General features: G+C 51.6%; 2 protein-coding genes across 5 annotated transcripts; one reads left to right on the forward strand and one right to left on the reverse strand.

Moving 5' to 3' along the window:
- Nucleotides 1-1,389: 1,389 nt before the first annotated feature.
- On the reverse strand, nt 1,390-18,003 carry LOC1275043 (myotubularin-related protein 13). Of its 4 annotated transcripts, none has more exons than XM_061642511.1 (9): nt 17,733-18,003; nt 15,303-16,062; nt 10,622-10,707; nt 4,768-10,559; nt 4,545-4,700; nt 4,240-4,461; nt 4,045-4,169; nt 3,879-3,967; nt 1,390-3,808 (listed from the first exon to the last, which is right to left on the reverse strand). In XM_061642511.1, exons 2-9 carry the CDS (start codon nt 15,382-15,384, stop codon nt 3,716-3,718), a joined length of 6,645 nt encoding a protein of 2,214 aa, XP_061498495.1. In that variant the 5' UTR covers nt 15,385-16,062; nt 17,733-18,003; the 3' UTR covers nt 1,390-3,715. The 4 variants fall into 4 exon arrangements, with proteins under 4 accessions (XP_061498495.1, XP_061498499.1, XP_061498498.1 ...); XM_061642515.1 differs by lacking the exon at nt 17,733-18,003 and adding an exon at nt 17,176-17,698; XM_061642514.1 differs by lacking the exon at nt 17,733-18,003 and adding an exon at nt 16,899-17,160.
- Nucleotides 18,004-18,370: 367 nt separating this feature from the next.
- On the forward strand, nt 18,371-19,136 carry LOC1275044 (NADH dehydrogenase [ubiquinone] 1 alpha subcomplex subunit 2). The gene is made up of 3 exons (XM_314269.5): nt 18,371-18,599; nt 18,726-18,832; nt 18,919-19,136. Exons 1-3 carry the CDS (start codon nt 18,502-18,504, stop codon nt 19,005-19,007), a joined length of 294 nt encoding a protein of 97 aa, XP_314269.3. The 5' UTR covers nt 18,371-18,501; the 3' UTR covers nt 19,008-19,136.
- The last annotated feature ends 7 nt before the right edge of the window (nt 19,137-19,143 follow it).

Genomic DNA, 19,143 nt, shown 5'->3' on the forward strand with positions numbered 1-19,143 from the left:
ATGTCACGTATGGCAGTTCTGGTATTTGCACAATTTGAGTCTTGTATGTGATTAGCACATGGCGGTCCCGTGGTAAAGTCGTCAACTCGTACGATTCAATAACATGCCCGTCATGGGTTCAAACCTAGAATGGGACCATCTCCCCGTAGCACTCTGACTATCTGGCTCTGTGGTAATAAATTAAGTCTCGAAAGCCTATATAGGCCGGCATGTCCACGTAAGACATTACGCCAAATAGAATAAGAAGATGGGATTAGCTGCGCGACGGTCTCGCAACAAACGTATGAAGTGTTTTCTTCTTAGGAAATTCCTTGTTGGTATCGGTGTGTGAGTTTCAATCCGGAATGAATAGACTTCGACTTACAGTTTTAGACGGCTTCAAAAGAGGCATTATATTCTAGCATATCCGCATACATCACATCGCCTTTATTACACAACAGGCTTCAAACTTCAACATGCATAGGATAGTTCTCATATCTTCTGGTGATATCTACTTAATGTAATCCTCTCCAGGACATACCCTCTCTACGGTTTCAAGGGCTTCATGCTTACTGAGCGGCATTCACCATTTGCTGAGATCGAGAAGACTTCAAGATCGCAATAAATATGACTTATATCGCACACTGATTCGGCCAGAGGTCCTCTATGGACACGAGTCTTGCACCATCCGAGCGGAGGATGCAAACGCTTTGAGCGTGTTTGATCGATGTCCAGCCTGAAGCATGTTCCAGACAATCTTTGGAGGTGTCATTCGAGCATGCTAGGATTCAAGATTGGTAGGATTCGATAGCTGGGACATATGCCATAAGGTTGTCAATGCGCAGAGAAGCACAACGAGTTTGTTGTATTGTAGCCAACTGGTGAGTAAAACTTATTGGACATCGGGAGTCTACAAGGATAGGAACGAGTCATATCATGACGACGGGCTGTATCGAGAGCAGACCAACAAAGAAAGAGAAAGGAAGATATACCCTTCCGTCCAGCTTTTAGGAGACTCGGTCCATACAGGATTTGAACCCAATACGTGTATGTTATTAACTCGTAGTCTAGACGACCGTACTACGAAACCGGCCATGTGGTATTGTGTTCCACGTATCAGCTATAATTGCATAGCAAATAGTTTGTTTTTCAGATTTCCTCGATGTTAGATGGCTTTTGGTGGAAGAAGGATAGTTGTTTCTATAGTTGATGATCGCCGTTAGTCATTGTAGTAATAAATTCGAGGAAAATGATAGGTCTTCTGGTTGACTACTGGCAGGAACACTTTGTTTGATCTCCCGATTCTTGTTGCCGACATTAGCAACCATATTAGCACCGTTGGTCCGTGATAAATTTCGCCAGATTTTGTTCGGATGGACTCATTTACGATCTGCCAGCCCGTTTGCTTCATTTTGTACAACATACATTTATTTATACGCAAGATACACTTGTAACAGGCAGACCTTGCAACTGAATGTACGATCGGCTTGAGGTCGCTTTCGGTTTTACTTGAGTGCGTACTTAGTTGGTGTGCCTTTCTACCACAAATATTATATTGCTGCTGCCTGCACTTTATAGAAGCACGGGTTTTGTGTTTTTTTTTTTTTGGTTTGCCTCTTGCTTACCAATTTGAATATGCATGTACGAACCCTTATCGATGCTCTTTCGAATGTACCAAAAACTTTGACAGTGTAAATTGATTTTCCCTTTAAATGTGCTATGACGGTAAATCTTCGGAAAATAACCATTTCCAACCCGGTATAGAGTCATGCTATGCGTAAAGGTTTAAGTAAAGCAGTTGGTGGGAAGATTGAACAGCAGGTTGGCGGACGTGCTAAAGAGCAAGATGGTTGACTATCTTTCTACAACATCGACCCTGTACCCTGTTGAAAACTGATATGAATTCGGTATCGGTAATTGGTTAAGCTCAAACGGATAATAATTCAGCGCACTGTATCTACAAAGTAAACTATTCTTGGTAGCAATTTTCCGAGCCATCCGATAACAAGTAACAACGAACCCTGTACCCCCATCGCGCGCGCGTGTTTGTGTGTGTGTTCCTGTCCGTATTGCGTGTTTTGCATTTCAGATCATAATTCAAGCAATTAAGCGGCTAATTTACAACAGTAAGATTTCTGGCTAGTCTTCTGCTAAACAGAGCATTCTAATATCTCGTATCTTTGGAAGTATATCATCTAATGTGGGATGTAAAGGAAGTGAAGGCAGAAAACAAAACGCAGCTTTTCACCGATCACTGGCAGTTGTTGGTTCTTAATTTAAGACAAAAAATAATGGTTGGGGCCTACGAAACATACACCCCTTCTAAACACACATCGACTATGCTTTAGTATCGACTGGCATGGCACTCGGCATGAAACGTCGTCGGCATAACCCGTTTTTAACGATAGGTGAATATATCGGGAATATCGTGAAACGGGCAGATACGCACACATCGTACCCTGGTGCGACGGGTACTGATCAATTTGATTTAGCCTAGAGCTTTGATAAGCATTTATTTTACACACTAACAATGCAGCTGTAACAACGCCCAAATCATTTCAACTTCAAAAGGGAAGGAAAAAAAAAGCGATACATTCGTCGAGCGCTGCCACCAACGGAGCTCTCGATAGTGTACCTTGCGGATACAAAGCTGACAATGTGCTGTTATCTACTCTTACGTTATTATCGATTATTGGTGTATAGAGGTATGCATACCTCCCGTTCTTGGAGGCGCGCGCGCTATTGCTACGGCTTACAGTTTACCCTTTGCAGCTGGTGCTACGTCACCTTATTACATCACATATCACATTTAAATAATAGAAAACGTTACTTGTGATCGTACGGTTCCCATATTTCGAGCCGATAGAGCCACAACTAGTTGTTGCACGGCTGTTCTCCCACTTGCCGATTATTGAGCGATGCGTTTCGGGAAGAATGGGGAGGGAATTCGTTCTTCACTTTGGTGCAAAGTGAAAACAAACAAATCATACAATAGAGATGTGGAGCGCAGCAGTTTGCACGCAGAGCGACATCTAAATCTAAAATTTCATAAACTCCCCTCCCTCCCCCCGGGTACGTAGCAGAAGGATATGAAACACAACAAATAAACCAAAGGGTCTTAGCTTAACAGTAACAGTAAAAGAATGAGATAACCCGCATCACTTCGAAGGCGCGTAAATCGCCTCAAGTGCTAAATAAATTAGCTATCTACCGGAACAAATGCCACCGCGTCGTCCATTCCGGTCAACCAAAGCAAAACGAAAAACTGAACCTAAAATACATCCGATCCGATAAGCAACTGTGTGTTTATCGTTTGATCCTTGGAAACGGCAAACGCAGCTGGCATTTCCGTTTGTCGGTTGAGCATTATGATTATTACGTCCACTACTAAATTGGAGAGGTTGAGAGGTGTGCTCATAAGCGAATACCGATAGCGGTGGACAGAGAGCGGTGCGAGCACGCCTCTTCTCGAGCGGACCAGTAGTACCTTGTAGGCAATTCGAAACGAAACAAAACGGGAGGACATCTAGGATAGTCAAAAATAAATACCGCAAACAGCTAAAATGGATCAAATAATGATTGGTGGCATGCTTACACAGACTAGACTCATCTGCCACGCGAATGCGAATATTTTCGTTTAGCTACATACTTCGAGACCGTGCACCTCAGTGCTCTACGCGATATAAAGTATCAGCCTAATACCGAGGACGAGGGAGGTAGGTAGACGACGGTGCCTTTACTGCAGGCAGGCTTGAATTTTCTCGATCCACTCCTGCGCGCTGGACGCTTCCTGGGCGTAGAAATTGTACGTTCGGCGGCTTGTTTTGAGCTGCAAGTGGAAAGGGCACGTTTTCTTGTAACAGCTGTCGCATTCGATCCGCCGTGTCGAGTATACTTACGTCGAAGAATGCACGATCATCGATCTTCTTCGAGGGTGCTGGTGCTGTTTGTGGTGGCGCTTGCGCGACCGATTGTACTTCAGCCAGCTCTGCGGGAAACCAAAAAAAAAAACAGTGCATTATAGTTCAATGGTGTGTGGGATTGTCTACCCAAATACCGCCTTACCTATATAACCCTTGCAGCTACAATCATCCATTGTATCGTAGTACCGCAGCTGATGTTTGTGCGAGTCCAGCACGAACCAACGCTGCTTCCAGTTCTTTAAGATTGCGCCGCGTTTGTAGAGGTAGCTGTAAAGAGTGGTTGCAACAGTGATTAAAACCAGATTTACCCCTCACGCACTACCATGCCGCTGCTTACCCTTCATGAGTGCGATCGTCCGCCACCTTGCTGTCGTACTGTTCGTAGTAATGCTGACTGTTGGTGTTTGTCGTGTTTACACTGGACGAGACGCTATTATTGTCGCCCTGCGTACGAGCCAGCGTCGGCTGATTGCCACCTTCGACCGCCTTGTATTTGGTACAGTTTTTCGGAACCGATTCCGCACATTTCTCGTGATAGGTATTGCCACAATCAACGCACCTGTTTCCGAACCAAAAAAGGAAACAAATGGGAAATTCATTACAGTAAATCATTTTCAAACTAAAACCTCCTTCCGCACCTACCTTAAACCGTTCAGCAGAGGGCCCCAGAGAACGTTACCGCAGTGGTTACAGTTGACCGGTGCCGAGTACACGTGCTTTTCAAAGCGATGAGGATGCAAAAAGTTCTCCTGATGGAATCCTGCCTGCCGACCGCGCATAAGAATTTCCAGCGTTGACCTGTAATGGTGTGCCAGAAACAGAAGTAAGTAAAACACACCGCACCGCGCTGCAAATCCGTCCCTACCTTTTGTGCAGCAGTCGACCGTGCGAGCGCACCAGCGCACTGCTGAACGACGCATGGCGGGTGAGCGAATCCGAATGCGGTGGCTCCAGCTTGTCCCACACCTGGCGCCACTTCTGCGGCAACAGCCCTCGCTCCGCCTCGGCCGTCTTCAGCTCGTCCAGCAGCTTAGTGAACGCGTCCGCCTCGTACCGACTCAAGCTGTCATAGTTCACCGTCACCACACGGCGTCTCGGCTGTCGGAACATCATCGCCCCGGACGGACCGCCGGTACCGCTGGTGCTACCCAAGCTGCCAGCATTGCCCGGCCCGCCGCTACCGCCCGCTGCCGTCGAGTAAATGTAATCACAGTCGTCCTCCATATTGTCGCTCCCGACCAGCTCCGGATCGTACGGCGGTCCCTGGGCAAGCTCCTCCCCGAGATAGTACGACCAAATCTCCAGCACCGATATCGCGCTCTGCGGCCGCAACACCGTCCGTTCCGGATCGGGCGTGTACATAAAGTTGTAGAACATGGGCGACTTGGCATGCTGCCGTTCGATGTAGTCGAACAGCGAGGGACCAAACTTTTGCGTGTTGGTGTTTCTGGCGCCGCCCAGCACGCCACCGCCGCCACCGCCGCAGCCGCCGCCACCCGCCGAAGAACTACCGATGGGGCCACCGGGGCCACCACTTCCCGGCACACCGCCGTTGCCACCACCGCTGCCGCCGCCCATGCCGGGATAGATGAGATTATCGTCGTCGGAAATCGTGAGCGCTTCCACCACGTGCTTGTGGTGCGAATTGAGCGAGCCGCGCTTATCGTCGATCGCCGTTATGCCAAAATCGACCCGCTCCAGCTCGCAGTCGAACAGGAACGTGCGGAACCGGCACGACACATGATGGTACGCCAGGAAGCGCAGGTAAAACTCGTTAAACTCGAACGCCAGCGGAAACTGCTGCTGTATCTGGTGCACCGCATCCAGGAACTGCAGGAACGTCGGCGCAAACGGGGAGCCGGAGCTGGAGTTCGGCTTCAGATTGCTCCGATGGCCAAACCGATGCCCGAACGCGAGCCACTCCTTCTCGATCAGCACCCGGAAGCCCTCGATCGTGCGGTAGTACGGATCGAGACAGAGCTGCGCGAGGGAGGAAATTTGCGCCGTCACGTCCCACCCGTCCTCGAGCGCTAGCGTCACGCTCGATTCCTGCAGGTCCATCAGATCGACCACGGCGCCGGAGAGCTGCAGCAGGCCGCGAATCTGTTGCAGCCAGTCCGACTGCTCCACCAGCTTGGCGAACGTTTGGTCGGGCTCGTTCGTGTCGCAGGATGGCAGGCAGGCACGCATCAGCTTTTTGAACGCCGTGCGCGAATGCCGCACGTCCGTGTAGTCGACCGGAATGAACTCGGCGTACATTTCCGACAGCTTCGCCGACTTGGACTGGGACTTTTCGCCCAGAAAGTAGAGCGGAACGCGCTGGAATGCGTAGTGCGACTGCTGGCCGCCACCTGGGTGTCCCGGCCCTGCCCCACCGCCGTGGTGAAGATGGTGGTGATGGTGATGGCTACCGCCGGCACCGTCCCGCTCCCAATGGTTCACATCGCGCAGGCTGGTCGAATCGGGACCGGCGCCGACCGCTGCCGACGTCGAGTTGCGGTTCGGTTTCAGCGATGCCCACTTGTTCGACTTCACGATGTTCGATCGCATCGCTCCGAAGCTTGAGAATGAGGAATTGTTGATCGAATACAGGCCGCCGCCGCCGCCGCCGCCAGCATTCGCCCCACCATTGCCCGCCTCGTGATGCCCGTGGTGATGTTGCTTCCGTCCCGTGTCTGGCGTGAGCGTGGACATGTCCGAGCGCGTCATCAGATTACTCGCGGCGAGGGCGAGCGAGTCGAGCGAAATGTTCGAGTCGGACAGTCCGCCCCACGCCTGATGGCGAATGGTGCGCGTGTGCGGTGTCATCTTGATCACCTGCACGAAGTAGCGGTCCTGCTCCTGGAAGCTCGTACTATCCGTGGACGCATTCGCCGAACCGGGGTGGCCCTTAAGCATCCCCATCACGCCCTTGGCCTGCGGGATGGCGCCACGCAGCAGCGTGGCTCCGTTCCGATGCCGCCACGTTGCCACCGGTATGCGGTGCTGCTTGTAGCACCGCGCCATACAGCGCAGCGAATCGTCCGTCACCTCCTTCGGGCACACCAGCATCGCCGGGTACGTCCGGCAGATGCTGTAGTTGCTGTTGACGGGCGAAATCCGGTAACCAGTCGTCTGCACATCGCCCAGCCCCAGCCGCAACCAGTCGCGCACGTAGCTACGCTCCTTCAGCCGCTCCACGTCCTTTACGTGCACGCGCGGAAGCGTATCGGTGCCCTCGTCCGACACGTCGTCGTCGTCGTTGTTGTTGTTGCTCTCACCCATACCGCCTCCACCGCCCCCGGAGCTGCCACCTCCACTCGGGCCACCGACCCCCAGCAGCCCCCCGCTACCGTACGCATCGTCATACTCGACCGCGCCGGGCAGTATGTATTTGCGCTTGGTGGCGCCCGCCTTCTGCTTAAACCCGGCCTTCATTGCCGTCCGCAGGAGCGTTTTCTTCGCGAAATCCTTCAACGTGGCGTTCTTCTCCTTCACCTTGTGGCCCGGCCCGAGCAGCCCCGGATGGGCCAGCCCGTGCGTCGCAAACGCAAAGTGCCCGAACTCGTCCTCCGGGTGGCGGATCTTGTGCACCGCCTTGCGGAACGCGTCGACCTGCTCCTGCGGCACCTCCTCGTCGAATGCGACCTTTATCAGCTGGAAGGTGCAGGACCGTAGCTGCATCCCCTCCGGCAGCACCTGCTCGAGATGCTGCAGATAGATCACGGTCAGCCGCTTCTCCTTCGTGAGTGAGGAGATGGGGAACGCGCGCACCACGCTCTGCTCGCACGAGTACGAATCGCAGGGCGACCCGCGGAACACCACCCGATAGTTGGTGAGGAAGAGGGCACCCTCCGCCGGCAGCATCGTCCCGCTACTGCCGCCCTCCTTGTCTTCCCGCCCGTCCGCCAGCAGGTACGCGCGCAGCTCGCCGATAATCTTCTCCTCCTGCAGCAGCACCGGGTACTGGAGCTTCGGCTTCTGGATCGGCGGTATGCGCTTCGCTTCCCGCGCGACCGCCTCCAGCGTCTCGATGTGCATCTGGATCGTGCCCGGCACCATCTGGTGCAGGTTGCGCACGTGCTCCGCCGTCACGTTGCCCTCGGTGCAGACGCGATCGATGAACTTGCACACCATCTTCGTGACCGCGCTGCCCGTCTCGCCCGGATCGTGCTCCTCGAACCCTTCGTCGCTGTTGTGGTCGCTGTTGTGGCTGCGCGACTCGATCACACTGTTCGACACGCTCGTGTCGTCCTCAAGATGCCGCCCGTCCTTGTCGCGCTGCACCCGGCCCACGGCTCCGCCGACGTCCTGCGGCACCAGCAGGTACACCATCCGGTAGGCGTAGTGTATCGCGTGGCTGTACAGCGTGCTTTCCTCCTTGTTCGTCAGCTCCTTCTGCGTGACCGCGTCCATCGTGGCCCACTTGCCCATCTGGTCGGCCGCAATCTCCAGCGCCGACGGTTCCTGGGCGCGCGACAGCAACGACGCACGGTCCAGCTTGTCGCGCGACATGGACTGCGACAACAGGGCGCTGCTGTCCGCAAGGCCGCCACCACCGATGCCACCGCCGATTCCGCTCGGCTTGGGCCAGTTCGCTAGCGGCAGGTACAGCTCCTTGATCGCGGTCTGCACCTCCTGGTAGTAGGCGTCCTCCCAGAACTGTTGCGACTTCCACACCGGGTGGTCCTGGATGCAGGTGTACGCGAACTGTATCACGCCCGTGCACAGCTTGCGGCAGAACAGCGAGGACAGCGGCAGCAGCGCCGCCGCCACCCCGTACTCATCCTTCGCCGAGTCGTCCTGCAGCGCACGGTTCATCAGCTTGATCACGAGATCGAACTGCTGATGGTCGAGCTGCTTATTGCCCTGCCCGATCTTGGCCAGCTCGCGGCACATGGTGAGCCGGGCCTCCCGCTGCTTCAGTATCCGCAGCACCGCCGGGAAGCTCTTGCGCGCCTCCGTGATCTTATTGTCAAAGATGCAGCTGATGCAGTTGCGCAGCACCTCCAGCTTGCGGGCGCTGTTGTTCACGGTCGGGCGCGTTTCCTGCGGGGCCGGCTTCAGGTACGGTCCCATCGGTACGATGCGCAGCTTCACCCGCACTGGCTGCATGCGCGACTGCAAATCGTTCGCCTGCAGCCCATCGTTGATCACGTTCTGTACCTCCTGCGCGTCGATCAGCGGCATCGGGGGTTGATGAATACGCGCGAACGCACCGTCCGGGGGGCGCAGAATTTTCTGCTGAAAGGGCTGCGGGTTCGGGTACTCGTTCGCGTACAGCTGCTTCGCGAGATCCTGTATGTGGGCCAGCACCAGGGCGGGATCGAGCAATTCCGACTTGAGCAGATCGTTCATCGTGCTGTACAGCTCGTCCCACGCATCGCACGCACGCCACGGTGGACCGCGCTCGGTCACAAACCCCGTGAAGAACATGCTGTCCAGCACGCGCGACAGAAACTCGCAGTCCACCAGCTCCCGCGCGCCGAGAAAGCCGGCCCGATGGAACTGTATGATCGGTTTCGGGTTGATGCGAATGAGCGTGAGGTAGGACCGGTAACCCTGCAGCAGCTGGGCAAACAGGCGCATAAACACGGCCCGTATTTCCTTGTCCAGCATAATGTCGTTCTTCTGCTCGCGGAAGCTGTACCCGTTGCTAATGCCGCCGCCCACCGGTGCCATCGCCATGCTCTGGTTGATGTTGTTGTTGAGCCCCGGGCCGTGCAGACTACTGCCGACCGGGAAGGCGAGATCTGCCAGCGCCAGCTCCGGATGCAGCACCATCCGCAGCGCATGCTCGGTCGAGTCCCAGAGCGAAGCCGGCAGCCGGGCGATCGGTGGCACCAGCGACTCGGGAATGTGTATCGATCCACCGTCGAGATCGGCCACGATCACGTCCAGTATTTCGCTTATCTCCGACCGCAACGAGCTGTGGATGCCCATGATAAAGGTGGTCGGCATCGTCAGCACCTCCAGCAGCGAGGCGGGCAGTATCGGAATGTAAACGAGACTGTACCGGAACGGGTACATTAGCGCGGTCAGCGCCCGGCAGCTGTCCGTAAGGCGCGTGTAGCTGGTCGAGTGAAACAGTATCTTGTGCTCGGTCATGACGGCGCAGAACAGCAACATCACGTTCTTGATGCCGAGCTGGTGGAACAGCACGCTGACGCACGATCCCGTCACGGGCAGCGTGTTGGAGAGCGGCGGCTGCAGGATCTGCTTGTCGCCCGCACCGATCGAAAAGCGTACCGGCGGTCCACCGGGCGGCGGCACCTGTATGCAGCCAAGAATGCTGCCGATCAGATAGTGCAGCTGAAACTTCAGACTCTCCAGGTACACCGTGTAGATCGTGCCGAGACAGTTGCGAAACGCTTCGATGTACTCCAGTCGCGAGACGATTACGAGACACTTGGGCGCATACATGATGCTATGGTGCGTGATGGAGGGCGGCCCACTGTTGGCCAGCACGCCGCCGCCTGCTGGTCCGCCGCCCGACGGGGACAGATTGTCGTCCTCCTCCTCCTCGTCGATCGGTTTGCTCGGCGTGATAGCGATCGTTTCGTTGAAGCTCAGGCACGCACAGTAATGCCGGTTGCCATCCATGTCGGTGAGCACCGACACAAAGAACTGGGGCTCCTGGCGGATCGTGGAGAGGGCCCATCCTTGTGGCTGACAGAACTGCGAAGTGAATTGGAATCGATTAGCCGTGTTACTGGGAAGTTTAGATTTCCAAAACTTACCAATTCTATTCCTTCTATGAACGGTGTGTCGGGCCAATCTTTCTCGGGAAATCTTTGAATAATTTTTCCACTCCTCGAACCGGTTCCTGGGAAAATCAATAGGAAAAAATGTTACAAAACGAGTACATAGAATTTCATCTGGAGAACGATTTCACAACCCAATAGAAAGATCGCTCAAGCATGGTTTTATGAACATGCTCAATTACAACAACTTTGCCTCTCAAATACACCTAACTGAGTAATTTACTGTAGATTCCGTAAAAAAGGTAGCAATACCTTAAAAGTATGCAAGTCAGGAGGAGTAGTGATGTGCTCTTTGGAGCACACCCACGACTCCAATCGGACTCCGGCTATTGTTAGTCCGATTCCGACTACGGCAAAATCCGAACCACAAGTTCTGTCCGGTGTCAGAGTCGCCCGGACTTGTTCGGAGTCGTCTGGAGTCGGTCGGAGTCGTCCGGAGTCGTCCGAAGTCGTTTGGAGTGATTCGGAGTCGTCCCAAGTTGCCCGGAGGCGTTTGGGATCGGAGTCGTCAGGAGTCGGCCTGAGTCGACCTTCGAAACAAAGGACTCAAACCGATTCCGGACGACTCAGGACGACTCCGGCAGATTCCGGACGACCCCGACGACGCCGAACGACTACGGAAGACTCCGGATGACTCCGACTCCAAACGACTCCGGCCAATTCCGGACGACTCCAGACGACTCGGAACGACTCAGGATGACTCCGACTCCCAATGACTCCGGCCGAATCCGGACGACCTCGAACAACTTCGGACGACTTTGGACGACTTCGGACGACTCCGGGAGATTCCGGACAATTCCGGACAGCGACTCCGGATACAAGGTTTACCGATAGAACTCAAGATCGCAGGACATTTTGATGTATCGGTGAGAGTCAATCGCAAAATTACGGGACGATACGTGAAAACGATACCGGGATCTGCGGATTTGTCAGCCTTGCGATTGACTCCCGCCGATTCAACAAAGTGTCCCGCGCTCTTGAGTTCTATCGGAAATCCCTGTAATGCTGGACGGACCTACCTTTCGGAGTCGATTCCGAAATTATCAGAGTCGGATCGTAGTCGACTCCGGATTTTTACCATCTTTACCCATCACTAAGTACAGGGATAGAGAAGAACAGACAAATAACTCAGTCTGTGCTAGTAAGGCTAAACGTGTTTTTTTATTAAATCTCGACTAAACGGATGTGACTCAGACTCCAAAGCATACAGTCCGCTTAAGCCAAACAAAAACGCCAAATAAATCAAATAGTAGGAATCACCAGCCAATAAGATGTTCCAGATGTTGAACTTTCCAATACCAGAACCATGTTTGCCAGATTAAAAAATGCAAACGGAATTAGACACTCTGAACAAATATATCATTTAATCCAACACATAGGTGGTAATTATAAGAAATGATTCAATTGACTGCATATTTGATGAGTCAGCCCATTGACATAAGGGGTTTTTATATATTTAGTTAAACAACCAGCCAAAAACATTAAATTTTACGAGCAAATCATGCATGTAATACCGTCATCGTCATAATGTTACTTGTAGTAAATGAAATGCAGCATACCTCAGCAAATGTGTGAAATGGAGCTTCGGACAAAGAATGCCACCCCAAAAAAGCGACTAGCTTAGTTTAGGTAAACAAACAAATAAATCCAGACCGAACGCTGCTAACACCAACGTACCCCGTACACACACTACCTTCATACCATCTTTCTTCCCGCTAGCAGTTTATGACCACTGGTGAAGAAAAAAAACCCCTCCAACACGAAAAAAAAATATGCTTCACACCGGTTGCCGGTCGAATAAATTCCTCCACTGTACTCTTGATTTAGATTTCACTCTCCACGTACTTCATGTGGAATGGAGCAGCACTGTGATCGTGATGGTTCCGTTCGCTTTCCTTTTCCCCCTCTCCTTTCTTAGTATTGGCTCTCCCCCCAAACGGGCTCCAGAGCTGAGAAACGCTAATGGTTTGTATTGCTTTTGACACTGACCAACCGGTGGCAATCCTTCCCTTCCCTGTCTCATCACTCTAGCCAAGCTTGGGTAGCGCGGATTTTCATCTGTTTCCACCTGCTACACCGCCACCACCACGGTGCGTATGCTTTTCTTCATTCATTTTCACCATGTGTTGTTATGCGAGCGAAGGAAGAGTGGAGTTTTTCGCGCAGTTGTAGTCACATTTTTCATCCACTCTTCGCAAAGTTCGCCATGGTGAAGAAGTGTGCCGATCGATCGGCGAAAGTGAGCGCAAACCGTCATCAGCACACGATCAGCGGCCGGTTATAATGCGGGAGATATGTTAGTGATTGCCGTAGTGTAGCAGTAGGTAAGTGAGTGAGTGAGCGAGTGAGTGTGATTAGATGGTTCGAAGCGTATAAATTATATCGACGCAATTTCTTATGGGGAGGGAAAAAGCCAATGTTGATACACGAGAGTCACGCTGAACTCGAACGCGCGCCCCGAAGAGAATGCGTCATCCGTACGGCAAAGCACGTAGTTGTCCTTCTCTTGAGCAGCATAAAATGGCTCAAAATTGCAAAAAAATGTGGAAATACCCACAAAAACGTCAGCTAACAGTACTGCTGTTAATTAATTGAATAAACCCAGCAATGTTTCACTTCATTACTTTTATCGGTCACCAGAAACGATTAATTCGCCATGCGGCAGTGTAACGCACACGGCGAATTCGAAAACGAAACTCACTTTAAGTAACGCAAAAGCCTCCCCGCCTGCTTGATGGTGGAAAAAACGAAAACAAACACACATTGAAGCGGTGTTGTGTATGTTTCTTTTCTTCCTTCCAAACCCATAACACATTTTCTCACTTCGGAAAAAGGGGGAAGGTTTTCTTCTTTACATAAGCGCTACGACGGGCGTAAATGGTTGTTCTGTTTGCCTGTTTGCCGTGCTTTGGACTTTAATGCGAACGTGTCGAGGAGGAAAACTTTGCTAGCGAAACACAATTTAGCGTCGTTAGTTGATCACAACACCAGCCACAAGGGTGGCGGAACAAACACGGGCGCCAGTGGAGCTCGCCAGTGGCCGGACACGGATGGGCAACACTCTAGTGCAACGAAACAACAAAAAACTCACTCCGTTACGATCGAAAGATCGCGAAAAGGAAATTCCAACCGAAAATGTGTGGTCAAAGGGGGAGCAGCGCACATAAGCACCCACACACGAGTATAAAGAGGGAGGAAAGGAAAAAGGGGACCATAAAATGGAGAGAACAGAGTAGTAGAAATGGCCGTGATATCCGAGTGGTTTTTATTGCCGATCTGTTTAATTCCATTAAAGGTTTCCACACAAGGGCCTTGGAAAACGTGGCTTTAATGAGTTTTTCCAATAGGAAAGGCTTTTAAAAACGTTAAAAATTTCAATATTACATTTTACTAATGAGCAGAAGAAAAAGGTGAGAAATCTTCTAATTATTTGCAATACAAGTAGCAAAACCACGCTCCTCGTACACCCAAAGCTAACAAAAGCCTTCCAGATAGATAGTAACGTTATACATTCGGCTCCTATCAGAGAAATTCATGCTCTGTCCATTACCATTCCACCATCAATCGTTGATCTCTATCTCTGTACGGTTTCTCTCACACAACTACAAAAGAATGTCCACGATTGATAGCGACTTGGAGGGTACATAGTATGAAGCGATGAGAAAAAAAAGAGAAGAAAATTGGTTTGATTAGTCGTGTTAGAAAGATGTGTCCGGGGTCTATTGGGACAACGGCAAGGGTCACATTTAAATGCATTCCTGAGCGTAACGAGCGCGAAACGGCGGCTGCGCCACGCGTTGTGTGCGAGATGAGTTCGCCTGCGCGCGATAAGATCAGATGATCGATCTACACCTAGATGCGTCCCTTGTTCCATTACGCTTGTTCTTATCATAGCTGCATTGGAATCGATGGGATGTCTCTTTTGCAATGCTGCACAATGTAGTAGATAAGCATGCGATACCTTTTTATCGTCGCTTTTAGTGTCCTGTATTGCTTATCGTTTGCTGATACCGGTGGCAGTACTCCGATAATCTTTCGTTATAAATTTATTAGCAAATGTACTGTTCCTCTGCGCGTGTGTGAGTCGCAGGGATTGAGGGGCCGCGTTCGACGACACACAGATAATACTGCCCTAGCGAAGGGCCACACTGCGACAATGTGCAGCATTGTACAAAAGCGACACACTGGCACGGCAAACCGCGTCGAAATGCACAGCAAAACCACACCCCACCGTCTGGCCTCTGGCGGTGCAGTGGAATGCAGAAACCATGTGTGGTTGCCACAGCAAAGCGCTTGTTGCGCTGCATATTTGTTCAAATGTGTCCACACTATTTACCATAGCGCTGCCACACACTGCCGGCTATCAGTGAAGCGCGCACAGCAAAAAGGACAGCTGTCTGTGATCACAGTCAACGGTTTTAGCCACCTAAAGGGCATCACCGGACTGATAAAGCTACATTCGCTGCGTTTGCGACCATCTAATTGCTGCACGTTCTATCGGTCGTGTTGCCGCGACGCGTCGATGGCGCTATTGCTGAACTGTACACAGGGCAAACGCAGGACAAATATTTGATGAAAAGAAGAGAAAAAAATAAGCAAAAAGTAAATCAGCATCCCCCCCCCCCCCCCCCCCCCCCCTCAACATGGTTTGACTTACGCTCTTTCTCATGATCGTATCCAACGATGACGAAATAGTCGGCCAGTCGCGACATTTTCGACTCATTACGCGAATTATCCATCGCGCACGCAACGGCAGTCTGCGCGGTCTGGTAAGGTTGGGCGCGCAGCACAGCTACCTCTAGTAGTACCTGCAGTGTACTCGTGTACGACCACTTGCCTAGCCACCGATAGTGGTACACCGTCGTCGTAAGGCGGGCAGATGCATTGAGCAGACCGGGCAGCCGCAACCGGGGCGGAAACTACGGGCAGGGTACAGATGTTGCGCGGCAGCGCAAGAAGTATGACGAATCTACTAACGATGATGATGATGATTTGATTCTTCTCTACCCTAGCTCAAAGGCCACACCGAGTGGAGCGATTGTGTGCGCGACCGTCGCCGTCGTCGTCGTCGTCGTCTTGCTTGGACTGACTTCGTTCCTTCCCAGTTGTGGCGTACGTTTCGCCGTTCGGCAGTGGGTACGTGGATGGTCCCCAGCCGCCCGGTTTAGTAATTAATGCAGACGCGCGCGCGTTCGCTGCTTCTGTGTTCTGCTTTATCGTTTCCCTCTTGTCCCGGCCGGCTGCCAGCCCTTTTCCGTTGCTATGACACACTACGATCTGCCTAGCTTGACAACGCTGCAAACACACAGACACACATACACAAATACACACTGTACGCACTTCTAAAACAAACAGTTTACGAGTGACGACGTTCGTGGTTTCAACTGCTGCTAGAAATTCGACCCGTTCTTCACACCCTATGAATATGAGAAAAAAAAAAGTATAACAAAGCATTAGAACCAACGATGCATTAATCACGAATTTTGGGCACCAGAAAACTCTCTACCATCACAAGCGCACACACACACATGGAGGTCTGCACTTGTGCAGTGAGAGACGTCGTTCCCGGGTCTGCACTTGCACTGCGAGAATAAGGGAAAAAAGCTGCACGGCAACAAAGAACCTGTGTGATTCTACGGAATGACACCATCCAAACGATCTCTTCCTGCAGCACTCTTTTCCCTTCGCTCACATAGTAACACACACACACACTATCTGGGACGGCCCGCTACTAACTCAGTGTCGCTGACTTTTTAGAACCGAAATATGCTAAAACACCCCACCAGGCCACTGCCCTCTTTTTGCGGGGAAGTAATTATTGGATGCTGCTACCACACACTGCCTCCCTCCTATCGGCTACCCCACCCGTCGCGGTTGACAAACACTAGAAATACTGGCACGAAATGAGATCACGACGTCGTAGCTGGAGAATGTTGTTGTTCTTTTTTCGCTCCGAACCGCCGAAAAAAAACCGAAATACAGACAGCAGCGGTTTCGTCTGCTTCTTCCCGTTTGCCCGTTGGTAACATGAACTACTTGCTAGCAACCCCCCGCCTTTACACAGCAGTTGTTGTGATGCGCTGATTGTTCAATAAAATGTGCCGCCGCCGCCGCCGCCCGCCGTTGCCACTCTACTGACCGGCCCGCGGGAGGGCTTCCGGTTACAGCCCTCTATCGATCATTGATTAGTTGTTGCTTTCCTTAAATTCCTTGACACGCATGCACGAACGTGCACAGAAACACACATACACACATAATATCACACACGCACAGCGGGGATTCGACGATTCTTTTTGACTGCACACACGTACGGCCGAACGACACTGTGCGATAAGCAAGAATAATCGGGCTTGGCTCAGCAAAAACTGCACCCGCTGGCTGGTAATGCGAGGGAGCCTGTTCTTGCCGTTTCGGTGTGCTTCCGTCGCTGCTCTGGCCCCGTATAGTTTTCACTGTGTTGTACAGATGCCCCTGTATAGTTTACACGTCCCGACCGCACCCAGACACTTTTTCTTTCTGTATTTCTGTACCAGTACGCCCCGAGCGGTCTGCTTGATGATTCAGCACCCGGAACTACTATTCCGAGACGTATCGTCCTACAGCGAATGCGATGGAAGAGTTCACGATTTGTCTAATTAAACAGATTCAACTGCACGCGTAGAATTTGGCCCCGTTTCGTTAGCAGCAGCGGGTTTGCACTGTTTTGACAGTTCTCCAGCTATCCATGGATTCGCTTGGGGCTGCCGCTGCTGCTGTGATGATGCTGCTGCTGAGCAAAGTGGAGCACCGAGCAACGGAATGGAAATCTGGCCTTCTTCGATGGGGCGAAGGGGTTTCGTTTTAAAACCACTTTCCACTGCAAACCATTCCGCGCCTTCCACCGCCGAGCTGACAACAGCACTGCCCCGGAGGTGCAACTGTAGGCTTGGTGACAACAGGGCAAAACAACTTTTCCATCACGGTGTACCACACAGTCAGGTGTCCCTTTGTCTTGCCTTGCCCGAACTGCTTTACCCGCTTCTCCCGGGGCCACTTGCTAAACAATCTAGCACACACGCACACACATACACGGATGCAAGAAATTTACAAGCACTTTTTCCGCTCGGTGTCGCGCGTGTCTATTGTTTCATTTCCAATTTGCACAACACTGGTCGGTCGGTCGGACGACTGAATCGCGTCGATCTAAAATCGCCCAACACTCCTGGCGCTCTGCACACGCACACACCACGCACGATCGAGCCAGTTCATCGGAATGGCTCGCGTCAAATCTGCCCCTCGGACGCGCTTTTCGTGGAATATGGATGAAAGGAAAATGAGGCGAGGTGATAGGATTTGTTTTCTCGCCAATGGGTGCAAATTGGACATTCCAGTTGACCGTGAAGTTGTAGAAAATTTCTCAAATTTAGCATGAACAATAAAAAAAATGGAACTAAAAATGGAAAGGTAAATTTACGGTTTAATTACCAAAAATGTTATTACAAAAAATATATTTTCCTGTTTGTCGGATGTTTGTTGTTTGACAGTTGGACAATCGCGTTTCTTCAGATCAATTTTTCTTGTGCGCTACCAGAAGGGCAATGCCAATTAATATCTGAATTGAACAATTTGCATATAAAAAATAATAATTGACTACCATTAACTGTGCAAAACCGTTGAAAATAACATTTTTTACAACCTTTTGCGAACCAAATCATCTTCGACCGTTGTGTTTCGAACTGTCAAATGTGTCGGACCGTTCAAATCAGCTGTCAGAAAAAAAGATCCCCCTGTCGCAAGGTTTGTTTTTCTTCGGTGCGTGATTCCACTCGGTCGTCGCGGATAACTTATTCGGTAGAACTCTCGCAAATAAAACCAAGATGAGGCTGTCCGTGCTGCGCTTTGCGCGACTAAACCCCTCCGTCAAGGAGCTGCGGCTGCACCTCTGCCAAACTGGCGAAGAATCCAAGGGTGTACGGTAAGTAAACATGGCCACGGAACCCGCTCCTGCCAGTGAAGGAAGATCTATATTGTTACACAATCGTTCACCGGCGCTGGCATCCTATTTGTGTTTCGTTCTCTTTCCACGGTCCGCGCTCTGCAGCGATTTCGTCAACACACGCTACGTTCAGCTGAAGCGGGACAATCCGTCCCTACCGATACTGGTGCGCGAGTGCAGCGGCGTGCAGCCGAGGCTCTGGGCACGATACGGTACGGTATTTTCGCAACGGTGCTGCTGATAGCAGTGCTTTATGTGTGCGCGGTGAACTTCATGCAGTATCTTTACTTCTTTGCAGAACTCGGAAAAGAGAAATCTGTCACGCTAACAAACGCCACCGCCGAGGACATTTCGAAGCACATTGAAGCACTGGGCAAGGCGCAATGAGAGTTAAGCGCGTCACAGCAGGTACCCGTCTACCAGCGTGGGTTGTTTGAAAATGTTAGGAAATTGTATGTAACCAAACAAATGGAACTGCAACTGGAGTGGAAATAAATCACTTCCAAGACAAAAAAAGCCACGA

This window comes from Anopheles gambiae, chromosome 2 (assembly GCF_943734735.2).
Source record: "Anopheles gambiae chromosome 2, idAnoGambNW_F1_1, whole genome shotgun sequence".
NCBI lineage: Eukaryota > Metazoa > Arthropoda > Insecta > Diptera > Culicidae > Anopheles > Anopheles gambiae.